Source organism: Lissotriton vulgaris, chromosome 6, assembly GCF_964263255.1.
Source record: "Lissotriton vulgaris chromosome 6, aLisVul1.2, whole genome shotgun sequence".
NCBI classification, from domain to species: Eukaryota; Metazoa; Chordata; class Amphibia; order Caudata; family Salamandridae; genus Lissotriton; species Lissotriton vulgaris.
Window position 1 is genome coordinate 566,204,525 of NC_141694.1, and position 24,571 is coordinate 566,229,095.

General features: G+C 44.8%; 1 protein-coding gene across 11 annotated transcripts in view; it reads right to left on the bottom strand.

Annotated features, from left to right (window-relative positions):
- The window catches only part of SNAP91 (synaptosome associated protein 91), a 742,345-nt gene that overhangs the window by 137,432 nt on the left and 580,342 nt on the right, over positions 1-24,571 (bottom strand). For all 11 annotated transcript variants that reach the window (XM_086926569.1, XM_086926565.1, XM_086926568.1 and 8 more), the window contains one exon: positions 5,328-5,459. In XM_086926569.1, coding sequence (XP_086782695.1) covers positions 5,328-5,459 — 132 coding nt within the window. The remainder of the gene's footprint in view (positions 1-5,327; positions 5,460-24,571) is intronic.

Below are 24,571 nucleotides of genomic sequence, written 5' to 3' on the forward strand. Positions count from 1 at the left end.
CTTACTGATTGATTGAAAGTCCCTCTGAGCACTCAGAGTCGTCATTGAATCAACATCTGTTGAATAATCCAAATCTTCTGAAGGAGGCTAAGAAATAAATAAATGGGGCTTAAATGGTGGGTTGTGGTTATGGAGATATTTCCCCTGCTGTTGTGTGAGAAATGCACAAGTCAAAGGAGAAATCTTGCTCCTCAGTGATGAAATTGACAGGCCTTCCACCTGATCATACAATGCAATAAACTATAAATATGGGTGGCTATAGAGTTCAAAGAGAAATGTTAATACCTTGTAATGTTATACCACTTGAGTCAGTCTGCAGAGTTGGATTCCTTAAGCCTAGTGTGAGGATGCCATACAGGAGGTAAAAATGAGGATTTCATTATCCAAATCCTCATGTACAATACTTGTCTTCACAGCAGAGGGTGCTTGAAACCAATATGTACAAGTAAAACATGGATGTCGTATTGCTTTGCAGATCAATACTGTATTCCCCAAACATCAGGGATAAGAACATCTTCTTAGCTAGTTCGCTTATCTTAATTCCAGAATGCTGATATGAAGATTATGCCCTCTGCAGATAACTAATTGTGAAGTCCAACGTGTCTCTCAAACTATTTTCAGAAAACAATAAATTTGGTACTTTCAGTTCTGGGTTAGGTGATGGAAGAAGTTCCAGAATATTTTCTATTGATGACCTCCAGTCCATATGAACTTGCTGAAGTTTGCGTGTCATTTCCTGTTTCCAACAGAGCTCTAAAATAAGTTGCGCCAGGTACATGATTGGGAGAGCTCCAAGATCCATTACAAAAAGGGGAGTAACTTCAGAGCAGTCTGAAGCAATCAAGATGTATCATGGATTAATATTCTTCCATCTATCCACCACAACACGAGTAGCAGTACATTTGAATGCTGATATGACAATTATGCCCTCTGCAGATAACAAGTTGTCAAATCAAAAGTGTCTCTCGAACCATTTTCAGAACACAATAGAATTGGTATCTTCAGTTCTGGGGTAGGTAACAAGTTCCAGAATATTTTCTACTGATGACCTCCAGAAGGAGTCTCGACCGCTACTATTTTCCTATCTTCAAACCTCGAGCCTAGTTAAGAAGCTACGGCTCCCCTGAAGCTGTTACTCATGCAATTATATTTCAAACAAATGTCAGGAATTGGAAGCTGGTATCATATCCTGCAGCAACAACTTTATGGTCAAATAGTCCCGAGAGCCCTTCTAAAAATACAGGAGGCCACAGAGTCATATAGAGGCAGCCCAATGGAAGGGCTACAATAAATGGTCAGCTAAGGCCATACGCGGGGTGAATTTTAAATGCATGGCACTTTTCTCTAAATGTCAACTATACTACACCCCCGATAAATTGCACAATATGTTCCCAGAATTATCATCAGGCTGTCCCTGGTGTAATTATTTAGGAGGAGACAGGCTTCATATGTGCTTCTCCTGCCCCAACTGGACTAGGATCTTTCAGTTTGCTTGTTGGCAACCCACAATAGCATAGATCCCAATCCTATGGTTATTTTATTTGGAACTCCAATTTAACCTTAACGGTGCAACAAAAACAACTTTTTTTAATGCTTCTTTAATAGCTAGATCCTTGATTTTATGAAATTGCAAATCATCGGATCCACCCAAATTCATACAATGGATAGCTGAAATGAGAAGTACGAAAGAAGGAGAAAAACTATATTCCCATAGGATACGGGAATCCAGAAATTTGCACAAATATGGGGAGCAGAATAAAACATCTATAAACACTGTAACAAAGCATTACGGGAAGATATAGACATGGATAATCTGCGATAATCATAACTACTGATTATATATGTTGCGAAGGTCTATTTATTGTATTCTATATATTTGTATTAGACCTAGATAACAGGCACCAACTATAAGAACTGTTTATATAGTATATATGTCATTACGGTCCATTTATTTTATTATCTTCTATACATTTGTACTTGGGTATAGATGCCCACCCTTAAGCATCTAAGCACTTTAATGCAAATAATTATTTACTGTACTGAAATTATGAATTGTTGAATTTCTGCTAGCCCCCTTTTCTTTTTTTCATATCAAGAGTGTGTTTGAATAAATAAAGTTTAAAAAAAATAAACAAAAAAAGAGGTTGCGAGTTTTTTCAGTTTTCAAACTTATACGAGGTCTAGACCAAAATGACCATGAATATAGCTTAGAAGCATTGGGAAGTATTTAAGAGGAGCGGATTCTTTCTTAGACTGTGCTAGAATCTCATTGGAGCAGAGTTTAAAAGCAGCTAGCAATCAACTGGAAATCCTTTACTCATTCATCCACGCCTGGCGTTAACAGATATGACGAATGCCCTGTGCAAGCCTGCAGAATTAAACCTCATCAATCAGGGGGTGACCGATTTAGCCATAGTCAAAAGTTAGCATTTGAATGCTCTTTCTCTCTTACCGCTTAATATTATTTAGTCTCCAAGAAACCTCCACTTCACAATGCTTCAAAAATCCTGGTATCTAATCTACATTTGCAGTTTGTTTTTTTGTGAGTAACTAACATTTACTTGCTTCAGGGACAGAACCAAATTTTTTTTAAAGATTTTTCCCATCAACGTATTGTCATCACATTTACCACTGTTGCACATGTTTTTTGAAGAATGAGATGGTCCATAACTGACCCAGAGGAAAGGCTTTGTTGTCAGCTTTCCTCTTTCCATTGGTCTTTTTCCATTTAAATGTCTTGAAAAAGCCAGTCAGAGCATTACAGAGCAGAATGGCCAGATCTCAATATTGAAAACAGCTGCTGTAGCAGTAAACAGAAGCATTGAACCGAAAAGATGAGAGCATATATAGAGCATTATGTGAACAATGAGCCTGGAGATGCAGGATCAGTTGGCGAGTGACTTTTGAACGAAAGCAATCCGGGCACTCATGAAACTCCCATCACCTGCGGTTAGCTTGTTCAGTTGAATTGGCTGTGGCAGCCTCAAACTGAATAAAAACGGTAGGTTGTATTATGTCAAATGCATTACATACCCATTCTATATGAGGGAATATGCCATATAAGCGATTTAATGTGTGACATTTTATTTTTTGGGGTGGGGGTTGGGGGGCGAGTTTCATATAGCGCAAACTAAACCCGAAGGTATCAGAGTGCTTGTTTTGTGAGAATGTTTTGGACTCTAGGGCTGACACAGTCACTAAGTTCCCACAAGAAGTGCATGGAAAAGCCAATAACCTAAGTCATCGTGACCACGCCAATTCTCTTTCCTTGAGGCAAGTTAACAGAACATGATGAGACAAATTACCAGGACATCCTTCCAAGTCAGGAGTCATGGATAGGTGGCTCCTGGGTGCTTACTCCTATCCCTTCTAACAGTGTAATGATCGATAAGTGGCAAATGGTGTGTGTACCTGTAGAGAGGAGTTGGGTACTGAATGAAGACATCCTGACGATGTCGAGTTTTACATGTCATTTTCTGCTGCATAAAATCTTTGCTTCCATCAGTATAGAGGAAGGGGGACAGTAACACTGAATGCCAAAGCTTCAACATCTTGAGCCTGGACACAAATGTAATAGCTAGGAAAGTTCTCATATGAACATGATTTTCAGAAGACTTCTGATGAAATTCTCAGCAGCTCTTGTCTTTGGAATATTAATGACAAAAAAGTGTCATGCTCAAGTGTCCTAGGAGTATAATTAAATGCCATTACAAATCTTGTGAAGAAGAAAACATTCCCAGAGCAAATCCTGCCTTACAACATTGGAGTTATGAAGCTGGAATAATTACCATTTAAGTATTGATCTTCAGTGCCTGTGCAATGCTGTTGCAAATACAAAGGTGAGCTTATTCAAAAGCAGAAATGAGAAATCTTAGAGCAACTTCACAAGAAGATCCAGGATTCAATGCTCCGTGATATCATTTAACTTAAATTGCCAATGTGAGCTGAACATCCTAGCTCTTGACAGTTCTGTTTCCTCTATGTACCATTCCAATGTGCCATTCATGTAACTATTGGTGGTTCATCCTACAGGACTAGTCATTGATGGAAAAATAAAGCAAGGGATTGCAAATCAAATCAAACAAGCTGTATTTGACGATTGTCATAAAAGTGAACTGTACATATAAATACGAAATTTGATAAAATTATACATATTTACATTTAAAAATCACAATCCATTACACATTTAAAATCGAATTGTTGTACATTGGATAAGAGATGTAAATTTGGCACCATGAATACATACTAATCTGTTAGCATTCTACTTCTGATGGTCCACGCCCAGCCCAAGAATTTTGACACAGCTATATAAACGGTCATATCTGTACAGGAACAAATTATTCGAACTGCCACGACCCCCTGTCGGTGCCCATTAACCTGCACATTGGCCGAAGCCATATTCTCCGGGGCGCCACGTACTCAGGGCATTCAAATAGTAGGTGGCCAATGGTTTCCAAGAGCGCTGAGCACGATGGACAAGCGGCCTTAGCTCCCGCGGACCACCTGCTAGTGAATGCCCCAACCGGTAAGCTCCCAATTCTCAGTTGAAAGTAGAGTTTACGATCTAGGGGTTTTAGAATAAAGTCCCAAAAGGCTTCCAATTTTGACGCTTCTTTAATGTCCATAAACAATCCGGTCAGGGACCCAGGATCAATAGACCTAAAGGTCCTAGAGAACACAAGCTGCCAATACAATTCTTTGAGGACCTTCTTAGGAGGGAACCTAGCATTTGTAGGATCCTCCCACAGATCCTGTAGATCCAAATCGATCAAGAGACCCCGGATATGCCCTAGCCACTTGATTTCATGAGAGGCGTCACTTCTAATTATATCCAACAAGCCCCTTGAAAAGGGATTGCAGATATTCTCATTACAATGTAAATGTGTAGAAAAAGAAGTGAAAACATCACGGAGCCATCTAATATAATCCTGAAGTACAAAACCCGAAAAGATGTTGCATATGGAGAATGGATCAGTAGAGTGCGCTGAAGGCGGACAGTGGCTAAGACTGTAGGTGATAAAACAGAGTTCAGAATAGATGGGGGGGGGGGGTGAAGAGGTTAAATGATGACAGTTCTTGATGAGAAAGGAAAACATTTCAAATATCTAAATAAAGTCATGGGAAAGTAAGGTAAACATAATATACTTGAAATTATAACTACAGAAGAAGAGCAAAACAAATAGAGTCTTGTTTGAGAGTCATGAAAACAAGTAAAATACTCTTGGATAGTGATCACAACTGCACTGAAAACACGCGTAGATAATTTTTTTGTTGTAGCTCTCTCCTACGTCGCTAAATATTTCTTTAAGTAGAAATCTCTTCCTCACCTGATGGATCAAATGAGCTCGCACCAGCTGCAGGGGTTGCTCCAAAAGCTGCATCAAAGTTTGTCTGCAATATGTTGTTCTGAGCTGGAGTTATTGGAGCTGCAGAGGGAGCCATGAACGAGCCTCCAAACCCTGTGAATGAGAAAGTATGTTTCATTTTCACATTAGATAAAATGATTGGACTACATTCGCGTAAATGTTACTCTTATTCAGAGAAGTATATAAGCGAGAATGTTAAGTCCAAGATGCCAGCATGACTTAAGCATGACTCAAGCGTGGATCAAATCAAAATTGTTTTTATTGTATTCATGAACCTTGCTCTTTGCACGGATACAAAGTAATATGTTTAACAATTCAAGCAAAATTAGTTGGTTTCCAATCATGGACTCTAGGTCCCTAATATTATTCATTTTGTGTGTGGCTATAGAATTCAATTCAATGGGTTACAAAAAGGGATGGCTTTCAGTCTACACACAGAGAATCATCAGTAGCGAGAACATTTAAGAACAGCAATATTTTCTTCTGTTTTCTCTCTTTAGTGCTCCCATTCACCATTACAAGTTTGGTGAGAACATATTTTAATGACGCAGATTGCTGATGCAGGCATGGGAAGTGCTATTAGAGAAACAATGAAGGTGATAAATGCATTCCGGACTAATACATCTGATTTAATTTACCCTAAATAAGTATTTGCGAAAAGCTCAGAATCAGATCAATAACAGGGAATGCTTTTATGCGCAAGGTACGATGGGTGCCACAACGAAGAGAGAAGTATTGTGTGTATGAGGAACATTAGTGGTAAGCTACTCAGCAGTGAGCACTATCCTCAGTATAGCAAATTGTCAATATGAGCAAGAGTATAGTATTGTGAGATTGTGTATTGATTTAAGTGCACCGTGAACACGAAGTGTAATTGCCCTAAGGTGTGGGCACAGGTACAGGGATATTTGGAAGGTCTTTCTAAAGGAGATAAATCTAGGGGTATGTCTTAAGTCAACTCATTACTCTGTTACAGCATGCATAGTCCTGTAGAGAAAAGATCACCTGGCCCCTCCGCCTACCTATATTTCGTGAAAGCTGACTGATCAGAGAGGCATATTACCCGGAAGGTGGTTAAAGAGGGAGCATATTGTATTTTTTTATTGATTAGGGCTCATAAAGGAAGGCAAACATTACATGTCTCGGGAAAGAGAACACTATATCTCCTTTGTTGAGTAAGGCAACTCCATCCTGGATTGTAAAATGGTTCCCATTCAGTTTTACAAAAAGCTGGTGTTGTCTTTTCTTAGAAATGGACACACCACAAAGTTGAAAACATAAAGGAACTGTGCATTTAAGAAGCAGCAGGAAGAGTATCACATTAAAATGAAAACTGGAGCCATAAAGCAGTTTTAAAGGCAACAGTGACAGGGTTATCAATTTAATTTTCATCGCAGAACTCAATAATTCAATGCAATGCAAACGATGAATGGCAGAGAGAGGTCAGTGGATGGGTGCTGCAAAAATGACATTAAATAGACAACTGTAATCAATGAATAAAGAAAAAATAAATACTAATTAGTGAATACAATTAACTAGTACATAGTTCTGCTACTTAGCTGCATAATTACCAGCTGTATCTACAGCGTTCCCTAAAAGTGTCATAAGTGATAAGTGCGGAGCCAAACAAGCTCGGAGTTGGCGGTTTCTCCTCATTGCTCCGCGCAGCAGCTCCGCCTGCTTCTCAATCTATCCGCTCTTCCAGTCCCTTTACAATGGCTATTTATGTTTTAATTTTATCGAGTGTGCGGAGTCCGGGCACTTAACACAAAGCAGCAATCTGCTACACCAAAACTACAATCGGAGAGATGTGTTTTGAAAGTTTTGTAAAACGCATGTGGTTAGGTTCTGCACAAATTACAAATGGCAAATTGTGCCTTCTTCAGGTAGTGAGGACTGTAAAAGCCCAGCCTCATGTACGCCTTCTGCAAAACCTCTGCTCAGTGAACAAAAAAGACACTGAAAAAGGTTTTTTTCTCGTTAGACAGTATTTGGTGAGAAAGCCCGTCATAGTGTGGTGGTCCTCTGGGTTAGCCAGGCTGCAACATAGAGGTCACAGATACAATGGGAGTGGCAGCACAGGCAACTCTGATGCCTTTTGCTAGTAATTTAAGTACATATGAAGCCAAATTGAGCGGCCATAAGAGTGGGCAGAACTGACTCCTGGATCAGAAGAGAAGAGGTGCCTCATGGTAGACAGTACCATTCTACTTGGTACTCCAATGGGGTGAGCAGAGGATGCTCTAATGGTGCACCTCTTGGCCCAAGAGAACAAAGACAATAGATGTAGTAAGCACGTGCTCCCTCCTGCCATTGCGGACTTTAATTGAGCTATCACATAAGTTGCAACAGGAAAAAAACAAAAATGCTGGCCTCTAGCAGTAGAAGGAAGCTTTGCCAGCTCTTACTAAATTTAGTGGGCGACTATAAGACATTGGGGTATTTAGTTATGAAGGATGCGAGTCCTTCACAAGTTATAATTATGAAATTGTCTTCATACTGGGAACCGAATACTCTATTGTAGTACTCTCTCAGGGTAGCGAAGCAGAGCAGTCTAGGGTCTACTCAGGGGTGGTTGAGTGGGCTAGTAACCCCAGCGTACTAGTACACAACATCAACAATCAAATTATTGTCCAGACAATACTTTTACTTTTAAAAAGGAAAATTACTTTATCAATAAAGAATTGAAATGAAAATCATGTGTCCCACAGGCTTTCTTTTCATTTAACTAGGTTGCAACTGCAGTTTTGGGTCTGATAAGCAGGTTCCCTGCATTCTAGAGTCCAAGAGCATACATTACAACTCCAAGAGAGCTTGGGAGATGCACAGCGCAGCAGTAGTCTAGAATCAGCTGTGAGGAGATGCATTGTGCTGCATCTGTTCTGCTTACAGGACCAACGTTGGGCTGGCAGAGCACCTTCAGGCCACTTCCAAGGGTCTAGGACTGGGGGACACCACTTAGAGGGCAAGACTCACAACAAATAGAGTCCAGTTGGTGGGTTCAAGATGGTTGGAGCCTTTTCTGTTCATGAGACTCTGATCAGGAGGCCAGCCATTTAGCCCTTGGGGTTCCTATGGTGGTCCTACTAACAAGATGCAGGTCCACTCGTTTCACTCTGGCAGCAGGGCAACAATGTAGCATCCTTCCGGCAGACCAGTACAGCAGTCCCTCTGAGTCTTCCACAGGTCTAGAGGTGTGCTGAAGAGTTGGCTCTGAGGATCCAATATGTATGCCTGGTGCCCATGTTGAAGTAAGAGAAGGTTCTGGAGGTTTCTACCCCAAGAGATTGGAATGTCCTGCTTCCCTATTGTGGCCCCAGCATGTCTGGGGGCACAATAGATCAATGTCAAACCCTGTGGGAGTGAGCACAGGCCGATTGTTTGACTTGAGGGGAGCTATCACCTACCACACTTGCACATCACAGAGATGGCCCATCCTGCCTACACAGATTGCTCCCCTGTCTGTGAGCATTACACAAAGATCAGCTACACCTAGTCATGTGACCCAGGAGACAGGCACCAAATGGAAACATTCTAAAAGTGGCATTTTCAGCATTGTGACAAAGTTCGACTTTACCATTAAAGAGGGTTTTAATATTACACTTCATTGGCCACTAATCTCAACATTCTTACCTGCTCCCAATTGAAAGTTATCATTTACAACATGAAATAGGGCAACCCAATTTTATCCTATGGGAGAAGTAGACATTACAGTAGTGGAAAACGAATTTAAGAGTGTTTCACTCCCAGAGCATATCAAAGTTAAAAGTGCATGTCCAACTTTTTAAATACACTGCACCTTGTCCTTTGGGCTGGTTAGCGCCTACCCTATGGGTGACAAAATATTAAAAAGGGAGGTTTATGTCTGGCAAAAGGTTTATTTTGTCAGGTCAAAATGGCACTTTAAAGATGCACACACAGGCTGCAGTGGTAGGACAGAGACCGATATAAAGGGCTACTTAAGTGGATAGCACAATCAGTGCCACAGGACCACTAATATCATTCAATTTACAGGCCCTCAGTACATGTAGTACTCCTTCACTAGGAACTTATAAGTAAATTAAATGTGGCAATTGGGCGTAAGCCAATGTTGCCATGTTTCAAGGAGAGAGCACACATACTTTAGCACTGCTTGGCGTGGTTAAGTGCATGGAGTCCTAAGGCCAGAAAAAATGAGATTAGCAAAAACAGAGGAGGAAGGCAAAAAAATGTAAAGACCTTCCCAAGGCTGACAAGTTTAACAATCAAGAACCTGGAAAGCACCACTAGTGACTAAAACAGAAGTGGGCCTCAAAGATCTGGAAACCAACCTCAGATTGCGTGAAGACTTGTAAACCTGAAAGAGTTTAAATAGGTATCTCAGAGCTTGAGACCAATACTCTATGCAGGGGACAGGTAATGCATAGCATATTGATAGGTTTTTTGTTTAAAAAAAAAATATATTTTTTATTGAACTTACAAGAAAAAAGAAAACGTGGCATTACAGTGCAGTGTAGAGCAACATGATTAGAAACAAAAACTACGTAGTCACATGTCCAGGTACATACATATCTAGCCCTGTTCTACAATGAGTACAAAGTCTGTACTGCATAGGGTCAGGCTCAGCATCTTGTTATATTCACTAAAATCTTTACAATGGTGCATTAACCTCAGGTGTGCCCCTATTTACTTTGGTTCCAGTGGGTGCAATCTGCAGCTGTGTAGGGGCGTCGTTGCCATCCAGTATTGTTAGCAGGTAGGATTGGAATTGCAGCCAAATATCTACGGACCTAGCAGCAGTTGGCTGCAGTTGTGCAGACGTATCACTAGTGGTGTTGCAGTATGTCATACTACGGAGCCATGCATGCAGTGTGGGGGCATACTTACAACCCCAGTTGATAGCCACTTCGCGTTTAGAGATGAGGAGTGTATTGTGACGAATCAGCACTTGGATTTGGGGAGATCCCACATGAACCCCAACAGCAACATCAAGGGCGCGGGTGTAACGTCCATTTCAATCATACGAGAGATTTCCCCAAAGACTGATCTGCAGTAGCACTCATTCTTAATGCATGTCCAGGTCATATGAAAAATCAGCCTCTGTGGATTGGCACCTTGGACATGCCTGTTGGTGTGAGGGGTCTATGCAATGCATTTTGCTTGGTGTCATATAAGCTCTACACAAAAATGTAAAATGCAACTACTTGTGCCGGTGGTTAGAGGAGACCTGGCGTATCTGCGTACAGCACCGACTCCACTGCACATCTGTAAGCGGGTAACCAAGTTCGCGTTCCCAAGTCACCCACAGCCCCACATCACGACAAGAGAGCACAGCTGCCTTATACATCCAAGCCATCAGATGACTCCCATCCTTAATAACCCATATCAGAATTGGGAATTCAGGGGGATCCAATGAATAACTATACATGCACGCACGCAATGCCCTCTTCAGCCTTTGCAACACAAAGTGATCCATTATAGTGGCCTCTCTGAAGCGAGGGTCCTCCGTATGTGAGAAAATTTGTCCACTGGGAAACAAGTCGTCAAATGTTACCAACTGGAATTTGGCCAATGTGCACTTTACTAAGGCCTCCTGCAAAATGTAGAATACTTTAGCACCTCTTCTAGGATCCCAACATTGCCAGTTATCCGCACTTCCTCAAGTCCCGTTAATTCGGCAATATAGGTCGGCCTACGGGACTGTTGCATCAGTGTGGCTAACGTTCTAATTGGCCTCCCGCCCTCCCCATTTCACCTAGTCACTGCATATTTGCCTAGGAAGTACGCCTCGCGCTCTGCTGCTTCCCGAAATTCAGTCAGCAGCAGAGCACGTCTAATATATGTATCTGATTTATTCCTGACGGTACTTCCATGCTCCACTAGCATACACCGAAGGTATTGCAGTTTAGGTGTTATATAAGATCTCATCACATTCAGACTAATTCTTGAAAGTAGCCTCAGGGGCAGGGCAACTTACCTGGCAGAGAAGAGATCGGCACTTGCACCAGAGTCTAGTATGTTCTGTGACAGCTGCATGGACGTTGTATCGTGCTGCTTACCTGATTTAGAGAATTTCTGGCAGAACTCCTGGACGTCCTTGGGGCATTTGACGATTTGAGACCTTCCATCCACGTCCACCATTAACCGTGATGGATACAGCATTCTGTGCCGTAACCCATAAGTTCGCTTTCATCCTGGCATACTTTGGGCGTGCTTCCTGTACCATGGCGGTGAAGTCTGGATACATGAATATGGTCGACCCATGCCATTCAAGTTGGCCGGTCTGATGCACCATCCGTAGGGGGCTATCCCTGTCTCGAAAGTTCAACAGCCGGGCTATCAATCGGTCTTCGAGGGCACCCTGGTTTAGGTTGTGATCCCAGAATGCGATGTGCGCGTTAAACTACAAATGTGGTAGTAAAAGTCTCACCACCAAAAAGATCTGAAAGAAGTGTTTCCACAAACCGGTCCAGCTGTGCAGTATTGGTAGATTCGGGTACCCCCATGATACGAATGATATTTCGGCGCCCACGTGCCTCTAAGTCTTCATTCTTAATGGCTACAGCTTTGACAAGCTTCTCCATTCTTTCGTACTTTTTGGTGGTCTGGGCAGCGCCATCTTCCAAGTCAGAGATTCAACCCTCTGTCGTGGTCAGACACCCTTCCTGTTGATCCAATTGGGCCCTCATAGATTCCAACCTCTTGTCCAAGGCGTCAAAATGGGTGTCCAACTTTCTGAAACCCGCCCTTAGCTCCAACAACAAATTGTCAGGCCTAATTGACTCTGTTGTGTGTGTCACTCCACCCTCCGCCATGCTGAGCTGTTGCTTCGCAGTACTGGTTCCAGGCAATTTAAAGGACTAGGTGCTTTGCTTAAGGTCTTTATGACCCATACCCCAAGCGTGTGGATTACAGTGGTCTAATTTGTGAATACAGCTCCCTTCTAGTTGACTTACTCGGCGTTACAAGGGGAGCCCCTGTTGTGGGGGGGTTTGATTCTCTGTGTGGTTTTGCACAGGCCCGCCGTCTACCCACTCTACCAATGTCCCACTGCAATGAGGACAGTATGGCATCACTGTAGGATCAGTTATCTCTGCCAATGTATTCGCCGCTTGCTAGCGATTGATGCAGTCCAATCCAGGCAGGACCATGCCGCCAGCACAGTAAATGTGCAAAGTCTAGTGGGGGGAAAGACCGCCAGCTCTGCCCCAGCAGCAATCGGGCCCCTCTGGCAATCCCCACAGGGCCCCATGAGTCGTCCACAGAGCTGCGCAGGGTGTGCCCAGTTGGCCAAAGCACCCAAGTCACCACCACTCTTCCACCAGAGGTTCTGCACTGCGGGCCAATAAAGCCCCCATGGGCCCTGCCGCTGATGTTAGGCTTAGTAGAGAGAATAGCCCACTGCTGCAAAATAAGAGGGTCGCGGTCGAGCAACCCGTACAGGTCCCACAGCTCCCAGCCCGGCAGCTGGTCCCCAGGCTTACCTGCCGCCCCTGACACCACGGGGCCCTCAGGGAAGCGTCTGTGGCCCGTCGTTAGATTCTTGGCTGCTCCATGCCCCCACCGCAACCGCTCACCTCAATGTCGCCGCATGTTCTTAGCTCACAGCAGCCTCCTTGGTCCTCATCCCGATTTCGGCCAGCCTATTCAGGTGAGCCGCAGGCTTCACTCGAGGCTGCAGGCCACACCACGCCCACCCTCCGTAGTTCGACACCGATCCGCACCTCTATTGTTCCCCGGGCAAATCTTCATACCGGCTGCCACACCATCTCCTCCTACATCCCCTGCAGTGTGTTTCGGTTCTGCATCTCCACCACAATCAATCAATCAAAGACATTTATAGAGCGCACTACATACCCGTAGGGTCTCAAGGTGCTGGGGGTAGGGGGTGCCGCTACTGCTCGAACAGCCAGGTCTTCAGCTTCTTCCTGAAGGAGAGGTGGTCTTGGGTCAGGCGCAGGTCGGTCGGGAGGGAGTTCCAGGTCTTGGCGGCTAGGTAGGAGAAGGACCTTCCTCCTGTAGTCGCTCTTCGGATGCGGGGGACAGCGGCGAGGGCGTGGTTGGCTGATCGGAGGTGGCGTTTGGGAGCGTAGAAGTAGATTCGGTTGTTGAGGTAGCTCAGGCCTTGGTCGTGTAGGGCTTTGTGTGCGTGGGTGAGGAGGCGGAAGGTGATTCTTTTGTTGACGGGGAGCCAGTGTAGGTCTCTCAGATGTCCGGAGATGTGGCTGGTTCGTGGGATGTCGAGGATGAGTCTGGCAGAGGCGTTCTGGATCCGCTGGAGTCTCTTCTGGAGCTTGGCGGTGGTACCGGCGTAGAGGGCGTTGCCGTAGTCCAGTCGGCTAGTGAAGAGGGCCTGGGTGACGGTCTTCCTGGTCTCGGTGGGGATCCACCAGAAGATCTTCCGTAGCATGCGTAGGATGTTGAAGCACGCCGAGGAGACGTTGTTGACTTGCCTGGTCATGGAGAGGGAGGAGTCCAGGATGAAGCCCAGGTTGCGTGCATGGTCTGTCAGTTTGGGTGCGGTGCCCAGGGCGGGAGGCCACCAGGAGTCGTCCCAGGCGGAGGGTGAAGAGCCCAGGATGAGGACCTCCGTCTTGTCTGAGTTCAGTTTCAGGCGGCTGGTCGTCATCCACTCGGCTACCTCTTTCATTCCTTCGTGCAGGTTGGCTCTGGCGGCGGCGGGGTCGTTGGTCAGGGAGAGGATCAGCTGGGTGTCGTCGGCGTAGGAGATTATGCTGAGGTTGTGTTGGCGTGCGATGGTCGCGAGGGGGCTCATGTAGACGTTGAAGAGGGTGGGGCTCAGCGAGGATCCTTGAGGGACGCCGCAGATGAATTCGGTGGCCTCTGACTTGTACGGTGGTAGGCGGACTCTCTGTGTTCTTCCGTCGAGGAAGGAGATGATCCATTCCAGAGCCTTCTCCTGGATTCCGACGTTGCTGAGGCGCTGTACTAGGGTGCGGTGGCAGACAGTGTCGAATGCCGCGGAGAGGTCTAGGAGGATGAGGCCCGGTGTTTCTCCGTTGTCCATCAGGGCTCGGATGTCATCGGTGGCGGCGATGAGGGCGGTCTCGGTGCTGTGGTTGGCTCGGAAGCCAGACTGTGAGGGGTCGAGGGATCCATTCGTCTCAAGGAAGGCGGCCAGCTGCTTGTTGACGGTCTTCTCGATGACTTTGGGTGGAAACGGGAGGAGCGAGATGGGGCGGTAATTCTTGAGTTTGGTGGGGTCCGCTGTGGGTTTCTTGAGTAGAGCGCTGAGTTCGGCGTGCTTCCAGCTCTCAGGGAAGGTGGCGGTGTCGAAGGATGTGTTGATGATGTCTCGCAGGTGGGGTGCGATGACAGCGTCGGCCTTGTTGAAGACGTGGTGAGGGCAGGGGTCGGTCGGCGATCCGGAGTGGATGGAGTTCATCGTGCGGATGGTGTCTTCGGTGCTGATCAGAGTCCAGGCGTGGAGGGTGGTGGTGGGGGGTGGTTGTTCGGCCGTGGTGTGCGTTGGTTGGTTGTTGAAGCTGTTGTGTATGTCCGCGATCTTGTTGTGGAAGTATGAGGCGAGGGAGTTGCAGAGGTCTTGCGATGGGGTGATGTCGTTGTTTCCTGCGCTGGGGTTGGAGAGCTCTTTCACGATGTTGAAGAGTTCCTTGCAGTTGTGTGCGTTGTTGTCCAGACGGTCCTTGAATGCAGTTTTCTTGGCGGCGCGGATCAGCTGGTGGTGCTTCCGGGTGGCAAGCTTGAAGGTGGTCCTGTTGTCCGGTGTAGGTTCCCTTCTCCAGACTTTCTCGAGGGCAGTTCTTCTTGGAGCTCTTGAGTTCGTCGGTGAACCATGGGGCTTTCTTGCTGCCGGGTGTGCTGGGCGGGGTCCTCAGCGGGGCGAGCTCGTCCGCGCAGTTGCTGATCCACTTTGTGAGGTTGTCGGCGGCCTGGCTGGGGTTCGCTGAGCTGGCAGGAGGGTGTTGGCTCAGAGAGGTGGCGAGCTGGTCGGCTGTGATCTTGTTCCTGCTTCTGCGGGCAGCCTGTTGCTGGTGGTGGTGGGTCGTCGTTCTTCTGAAGGTGAAGTGAACGCAGCTGTGGTCCGTCCATTGAAGCTCTGTGGCGTGGCTGAAGTCTATGTCTGTGCTGGATGAGAAGACTGCGTCGAGTGTGTGTCCGGCGAGGTGGGTGGGGGTGGACACCAGCTGCTTGAGTCCAAGATTGGCGAGGTTGTCGAGCAGGGTGCTGGTGTTGCGGTTGTTGTTGTTCTCCAGGTGGAAGTTGAGGTCCCCCAGGAGGATGTAGTCAGCGGAGGGGAGGGCATGCGGGCTGACGAAGTCGGCGATGTCCTCGCTGAATTGGGTGCGTGGTCCCGGAGGTCGGTAGATGAGGGTGCCTCTGAGGGTGGTCTTCGGGTCGGTGTGGATCTGGAAATGCAGGTGTTCGGCGGTGGTCAGGGTGTTGTCGGTGCTGGTCGTGAGACGGATGGTGTTCCTGTGGATGATGGCGATGCCTCCTCCCATCTGGTTGGCGGTGCGATCCCTCCGGGTGATCTTGTAGCCCTCTGGGATGGCGATGGCGATGTCGGGAGCTGAAGAGGCGTTCATCCAGGTCTCCGTGAGGAAGGCGACGTCAGGGGCTGTGGCGTCTAGGAGGTTCCAGAGTTCGATGGCGTGTCTGTGGACGGAGCGGGTGTTGAGCAGGATGCACTTGAGGTGGGTGCTGCTGGTGTTCGACTTGGCGGGTGCTGGTGCGAGGCAGGTCCGGATGCAGGTGAACTTGCAGGCGTGGCAGCTGAAGGGTCCGTGGGTGCGTCGTGGTGTGGCTCGGTAGCATCCTGGGGGTCGACCGGCGTTGAGTGCGCTGAGGGTGGCGGCGATGTACGTCAGGCGGGTCGGTCGGGGTCCTCGTGGGCCAGGGGTCCTGGCGCTGGGCGCGATCCGGTCGCGGACGGGCGCAGACGGGCTTACCTTTGGCGCGCCTTCGGCGCACAATCGGCGCGCCCGCTGCGCGTGACCGCTGCGCGTTCGCACGGTCGCCATATATGGCGAAGTGCGCGGGGGGCGGAGCAGCTGGGAGGCACAAGGGCGAGCAGTTTACAGGGAGTCAGTGGCAGAGCTACAAGCCTACGCGGCCATTACGGTCAGCAGCTTGCCCACGCACCTAGGATATTGACAGTTATCTTTTGTTTTATAGACAGCCAAAGTAAAGCTAAATGTCAGGAGTCGTGTTCTGACTTTTTAATTACTAGGAAAAATCAAACTACAGTTCAGAGAGCGTTACACACCCTATACAATCAGTTTCCATAGTGCTGTGATTAAAACTATTTTGGAAAGTTTAAGTACTGCAGTCCAGTAGGAGAAGTATTGTATAGCTCACCAAAACTTTGAAAATATGTTCTTACATCAGACTAAGTTTCAGTAAATCCTTGTCGATATTTAGTAGTAGAGTGATGGCACTCATTGACTTTATCCTCTTTCCCGGAGTTCAAGCGTCCCATAATTCTTTAAAGCAATAATGCTAGCACATATACCTCAGACTGTTCAGTTGCTATTTATGCTGCTTATGCAAAAACATGCAATTGGAATTTATGTTCACTTCATGGCACATTGTTAATTTGTCCCTCTAGTGGGTGTGTGGTCACCATGATTTCTTTAGTAATGTAAGCAGAGAGGTGATTTCATTTGTCTTTCCATGTTAATATTTTACAGGAAACATTGTATGATCAATTTATTTCGAACTGCTTGCCAATAATCCATGCCATTAAAGATCATGGTAAATACAGAATTCATATCCATCCCAGAAAAATGTATGGATTTAACTTTGAAAACTTTTCTCTGCTGAACTGATTTATTTCTATTTGGTGAGAAACAACCTAATTGTACAGCAAACTACAGCTACATGGAGGCAAGGGCACATGAAGGGACAAACATGAGCGGTCTTAAAAAAACAAATGAAAACTGCAGTTGAAAGAGAATGGTTGTACCAGTGAGAAAGACCCAAGGGTGAAATGTGTTTGGGATTTTTTTTAAATTGTGACATCGACCTAGTAATACATTTGAAACTATTTTGGCAAACTTACTGAGTGCAGAGAACTTTTGTCCCAACACTAGCCAACAACTAAGAAATATCATAAATATAAATATATATTGTTTCCACTCCTCCCTCAGTCCATTAGTGCGGCACCTCGTGTGCCGGGCACGGAAAAGCCCATAAACAATATCGACAAGAAAATGTGTTCCAGCCTTGCAGAACACCAAAACACGAGCCTGTAGGAGTGTTGCAGGTGATTTATTTTGCTGCAGTCAAGATGCCGAACGCGTTTCTGGCACACCTCTCCTTGGTCATGGGACAGAAAGTTTGCGTAGCAGCTTAATTCGCGATTTACACAACAGTGTATTCGAATAACATTAAGAAAGGACTACCTTGTAGGTATTACAAGGCAAATAGCACGGGCTCTATTGTAAATTTTTTATTCTATTTACCCCTCTGATGTTAGGAGTTATCGCTTTGTGTACAGTACTTCTTATATAGAACTTGTTACAACTGCACCTAAGATTATACACACAATAATCTGTGTTACCAGTAAGATGTTTTTGAATGGTAAAAGATTTAGCAGTTTCTGGGAAGGCTATGTGTTTAACATTAGTACTATATCTACAAAGCACAAAAAAAGTATACTTGAGCACATTAGGGCCATCACACATAATGATAGACAGTATTCGGTGGCCCGACATTTCCATCAACATCCTGCTAGTGATATTACACAATTCCAGATGATGGTTATGATGCGATAACCCCCAACATCAGAAGGGGCAAAAGAAATCAAAATTTACGATGCTTGGAATCAAGGTACATTATCAAATTTAACACTATGATTCAGATATGTCTCAATTTAGATGAAGAATTGGCTGTACATTTAGGTTGATCTATGTAAGAATTGATTTCATTTTTGGGGCCTAAAGATTCCAGCCATGGATGGTTCAATACTGACGTTCAGTTTTCTACAGATTTGTCTTTCAAAAATCTGAATGATCGTGATTCTTAGTGGTGAGAAGTGACCGCAATTGAGCTTTAATTGCTTTTAATGTGTTCTTTTTTACAGGTGTTCGAAAAGGGAGAATAACACCATAGCAACTTTGAAGTTCAGGTCTATGTATTATGTTTTCTGCATTTGTTGAAATTATGTTTCTGCTTAATACAATGAAAATAAGGGTTGAGGCTGAAGAAAAGCCTACAATGGCTCAAACTTTATATGTACACATATATATATATATTTTTCTTTTTTTTTTTTTTTTTTAGAGTTTTATATAGCGCAAACTAGACCCGAGAAATCTGGTATCAGAGCGTTTTACATGAGCACCAGTTTCTTTAAAGAAGGACACATTAAGTTGTATTTTTGTTAGGCACTGGGAGATTAAGTGGTTTGCCCAGGTTTGCCCAGAATCACAGGATGTTGAGAGTCATTGCTGAGATTCGAACCCGGTTCCCCAGCATCGAGGTCGACCGCTCTAGCCGCAAGGCTACACCCTCTCCCCATACATACATACTCACAGTCTTTTGTTACTGGGACTAATCGAACTGTTTAAGATATGAAACCTACTCAATCTGGTAATTGATTCATCATTGACATAGTAAGAAATTATGTACCATTAGGCGATTTAGAACATTCTTCCAATGTGGATAAGCAGATTAACCACAATATGGCTCACTTGGGCTTTTTTACTGTTATCATTTTTATTATTCATTATCAAAGTTACTTATCGTTATTAATATGTGTTGCCTTGTGGGAATTTGAATAACGTGACACTATCCATTATGGGGATGGCACAGTGGAGTAATAGGTCATATGAGTTTCATGTAAGTACTACAAGATGGCCACCATGATTTTTTCAGGGCCAATTATCTCAATGCACTGCTTCAGTGCAGACGAGTGATATGATTCATCTATGTGTTATTCACTTTCATTTCCTAAAAGTGACTCATACTGAATTTCTTAACAAATTTCCATATACATTTTTTATGGCATTAATGCAAGTTCATTAATGAGTAAGTGCAGTTACACAAAGCATGTTCTAATGTTGCATGTGTTATGCAGATGTTTTATTTTGTTAGTTTCAGCATAATATTGGCTGTCAACATATTAATCGTATCTATGGTTTGTTTAAGAACCTAACTATGCTCAGGAGCCACTGTATAAAGATCACACTAAAATGTCGCCTGTGTTATTTCCCTTGCAATACCTACAATGTAGTCCCTTTTTCATAAGTGATTTACATAACAGTGCATTCAAATAACATTAAGCTGCTGCGCAAACATTCTGTCCAGTGACCAAGGGGAAGTATTCCCCGAAACGTGTTGGGCATCTTGGCTGCAGCAAAAGAGATCACCTGCAACTCTCACACGGACTAGTGTTTTGGTGTTCTGCAAGGCTGGAACACATTGTCTTGTGGAGATATAAATATATTCACTGAAAAAAACAAAGGTAAAAATAACGTTCCAGTTAGGTGAGAATGTCAGTGATGACAAAGTTTTAAACCGACACCACCACTGAAATTCATCAATTATAGATAGCTCTGGTAACTGTTACTTGCAACCCTGCCATACATTTTTCTTATCAATAATTAATATTGCAAATGCTCCAGTAATATTATCAATGATGTCATAGAAGATGTAATGAGTGACGTAATATGTGGGGTAATCAGAAGCACATGGCGAAGGTGCGAGTTTTAGTTACTTTAGGGCACAAGTCATATTACCAGAGCCTAATAGAACTAGTGAATTTCAGTTTTGTACGTTCAAATATTCCATTGTCACGGACATTCTCATCTAACTATAATGTTACTTTAACCTTTGATTTTTCAGTGAATTTCATTTTTTTTTGTTTAACGTAATGTAATATTTTGTTACTGTACAGAACACAACCCCTTTCGCTCCCCCAAGCAGGAAGCCAAACCCATGCTCAGCAGGGCCTTTGATCATGCTCGATGTTAACTCGGCTGCTGGCAGTTAACCCCATTCTGCGCACACCCTTTGGCTGTGTGAAGCAGGCGGTTGGCCGCAGAGCCTGGCCTGCATCCAACCCCCTGCAGACAGTCATCATCGTGCTGCATGGTGACTAATGTTTTTGTTAGTGTAATGTTAATGTTAGTTAAGAAGATGCATCTCTAATCCCTCAAAAACCGGTGGCAGTCAAACCCTTATGGGCACCACTGACCACAACTATCCCACATAAACCTAGGGCAGGTATAAACCTACGCTCTATAGTGGTAGATAATGGCTACCATTCGGCCAAAAGCAGAATTCCCCTCTGAACCTTTTGAAAAAGAAACCTTTAGGAAAGATAATGTCCTAGAACAACTGAATTATTTTAGAAATAAGCAGATTTTGTGTTATTAAGATATGTTTATTAAAGAGTAGAGAGGGCAGCAATACCCTAATTTTACAGGCCAACTATGTTGCTAAATGGACTATGCTCCAGTGATTTTCCAAGAGAAAGAAAGCTGAAAATGAGTAGGGATTTAATGATAAAATAAAATCAATGTAAGGAATTTTGGTCAGATAAATATCCTAAATTCATATCAAAGATCCTAGTTAGACTCTGGTTTGTTAAGCACACTAGCTGGGGATGAGACGGAACCACGTAAATATGGTCTGCTTTTCTATTAATGCATCAATCAGGATTTTGTTATCACGGCTAATCAGCCGGTTGGGTATCCAGGTGCTTGCAGGTTCCGGTAGGATCATTTGAACAGCCAGGTCTTGAGGCCCCTTTGGGAATCCGTAAGTGATTGTCTGGAGCTGCATGGGGAGTCTGTGACAGTTCTTTGCTGAAATGTAGGAGAAGGAACATCCTTCACTTGTACTTCAGCAGGTGAGGGATGTGTGGGAAATTGATAGGGAGATGGACATAATCTTCGTGGATGCTGAAAGTTCAGGCGGTGGTTAATGTATGCAGGTCTTTGGTTGTGTAGAGACTTGTATGTGTGAATCAGCAGCTTGAGTTGGCATCTCTTCTGTACGGGGAGCCAGTGGAGTTGCCTGAGGCGGGAAGGGTTCATCGAGGAGGACGAGTCTGTCTACGATGTTCTCTAAAGATTGAAGTTACAGTAGAAGGTGTGCAGTGATTCCTATGTAGAGCATTGCAATAGTCCAGTCATCTGGTAAGAAGGGCATGTGTCACAGTGTGTCTCCTGTGCAGGGATAGCCACTTGACAATGTTCCGTAAAATGCACAGAGTGAGCATTGATCTGTGATTTCATGGTGAACTTGTTATTGATGGTGATTCAGAAGTGTCTGGCGGCGTCGGCAGGTATTGGGTGAAGATCCAAGGTATGGCAGCCACCAGGAGTCATTCCTGGGGTTGTTGCAGAGCAGTATTTCCGTCATGTCTATGTTCAGCTGCAGGCAGTTGTTCTTCATCCAGTCGGCGACACTTTTCATTCATCGATGGAAGTTGGTCCTGGTGGTACTAGGGTTATCGGTGAGGGAGAAGATGAATTGGGTGTTGTCTGCATAGGATATTATGTTTAGACTGTGTGCTCGGATGATGCTGGCCAGTGGGTCATGTATGTGTTGAAGAGAGATGGGCTGAGCGATAAGCCCTAGGGGACTCCACAGACCATATCCTTAGGTTTGGAGGTGAAAAATGGTAGACGGACTCTCTGTATTCTTCCAGTAAGGAAGAAGGTGATCCATCTGAGTACATCTCCTTGGATGCTGATGTAGAGGAGTCTTGTGATCAGTGTGTAGTGCTATACAGTGCCTAACTTTGTCAAGAGGATCAGAGCTGCTGTTTCTCTTCAGTCAAGGAGGGTGCAGATGTCATTGGTGGCTGCGATCAGGGCAATCTTGTTGCTGTGGAACACGTATTGGGAGGTGTTGAGTAGCCGGTTCGGCTCTTGGTGTGCCATGAGTTGCTGGATGGTCTTTTCCAGTATTTTGTCTGGGAATGGGAGCCAATTGATTGCTGGTATTCTTATAGTACGCTTGGGTTGGCGGAAGTTTTTTTGAGTAGTGGTCTAACTTTGAATTGTTTCCTAGTGTCCGGAAATGTTGCAGTGGTGATTGAGCAGGAGTCGGAGCTCATGGACAAACCTTTGGTTTCAGTGGTTGAGGATGTGGTGCGGGCAAGGGTCTGTGGGAACTCCTGAGTGGATAGATTTCATGATTGAGGTGGTATCTTGGGTTCCAGGTGGTCAGTCCATGGTTACTGTAGGTTGATATGAGAAAGAAGCAGTTGCCCAAATCCATGGGTGTAGGTGGGAGTTCGAAGTTTTTGTATATGGATGAGATCTTGTCATGGAAGAAGTCGATGAGGTAGTTGCAGAGATCTTGTGACGGTGTAATATTTTCACTCGCGACCAAGTTGTAGAGCTCCTTAACAATGTTGAAAAGTTCTTTGCTGTTGTCGTCACAGTTTTTCATGTGTGCGGCTAGTGCTGTCTTGTTTATTGCCCTCAGCATGTGGTGGTAGAGGTTGGTGAAGGTTTTGAAGGCTGCCCTGGTAGAGGTGTCCTTGCTGGCATTCCATCTCGATACCAGCTGTTTGCTATTGCGTTTCATTGTTCTGAGTTTTTGGGTGTACCAGTTGGCCTTTTTAGTGGATCTTCTGTGATTGTTGCTCTTGATGGAAGTGATGCTGTCAGCACAGTTGTTGATCCTGGCGTTGAAGCTCTTAAATCCCTGATCTAGGTTGGTGGCCCTGGCTTGGTTGAGGGTGTTGAGCAAGTTTGTCAAGGGGTATCTCTGACAATCTGCTCCCGCTGCAGTGGGTGGTGCTGACCATCTTGGGGGAGGTGGTGTGGGGTCTGGAGATGCTGAAGTGGATGATGGAGTGGTCAGTCCATGTGAGTTCTTTAATGTGGCTGTATTTGACATGGTTGCCGGAAGTGAAATTGGGGTCCAGCGTGGGATCACGGACGGCTTGGGTCAGTCTGAGGCTGTTCATTCTGTTAAGGAGGTGGACAGAATTGTCATTAGGGTCAAGGTCGATGTCACAGAAGATGTAGACCCTGGAGTCCAGGGCAAGGGGTGTAATAAATTCTGCGATAGTGTTGCAGAATCTGGAGCCCGGTCCTAGGCTTCAGAATGGGAGGGTGCCTCTGATGGTAGTCTTGTCCTCCTTTTGGAGCTTGAAGTTGAGGAATTCCATGGTGGTGGTGGTATTCTTGGTGGTGATGATGTACTTTATGGTTTTACTTGAATGATTGCTATTCCTACTCGTAGTTTGTTGGTGAAATCTTGGTGAGTGATTTTATATCTGTCGGGAATCGCTGTGGCGATGTCAGGGGCAGATGAAGGGTTGTGCCAGGTTAGGAAGACTATGTTGGGTGCAAGGGCAGTCAGATAAATTAACTTGATGTACTGCTTGCGAATGGAGCTCGTGTTGAGGAGTAGGCAGTGAAGTTGGTCCGTCGCTGCTGGTGTGGTGAGAGGCTGTTGTGAACTCTATGAAGTCACAGTGGGCGTGCTGGTGCAGGAGAAGGTGCAGCTTGCACAAGATAACAGTTCTCCAATAGTGTGTTTTGTGACGTGGCAGCAGGGTTCGCTGGGGTGTCCGTGACCAGGGCATAGAGGACAGCGGCGTTATGCCTGCAGGTTACCGGGAGCCAGGGCTCCAAGTGCTGGGCATGGTCCATGCGCAGAAAGTTAATAAAGAAAAGATTAGATAGCAGAGTCCCTTCCACTGGCTGATAGAACATGGGCTGTGGAGTTGTTAAACCTCCTCCATAAGGTTGTCAGAAAGTAAAGAAAATAGCATTCAAGAGAACAAAATGGAAACAACTTCATGAAGACTTTAAAAGAGAGGTATATGTCCCAATTCTGGCATCTTGTGACAAAAAACAAAAAGGCTATTTCTGACTGTGGCAAAAAGATACCTTTCTCAACATGATCGATAAATATATTTCTACACCCTATGTAGCACTATGGGTAAAGAATCAAACCTGGAATCTAGGACAGCAAAGTGAGAAAGCCTATCATATAGTTCATTGCGGACTACATTTATTAGCCATCACTACAAGAGAAGTTCAGTCAGCATCAAAGGGTTAAAAAGAAAAGTTAAGCCACCAAACCCAGATATGGTCCAGAGACTAACATATAGCCGATAACTTTAACTGATATATTCAATAAAATATGCAGCATGAATGATACCATCCTCATGGATGTATGCTACAATTATTTCTATTCATGAAAGAAGTAATTGCATTTACCAACAATATTTAGTTCCGATAGTGTTGCTAAATGCTTTTGGAAAACCA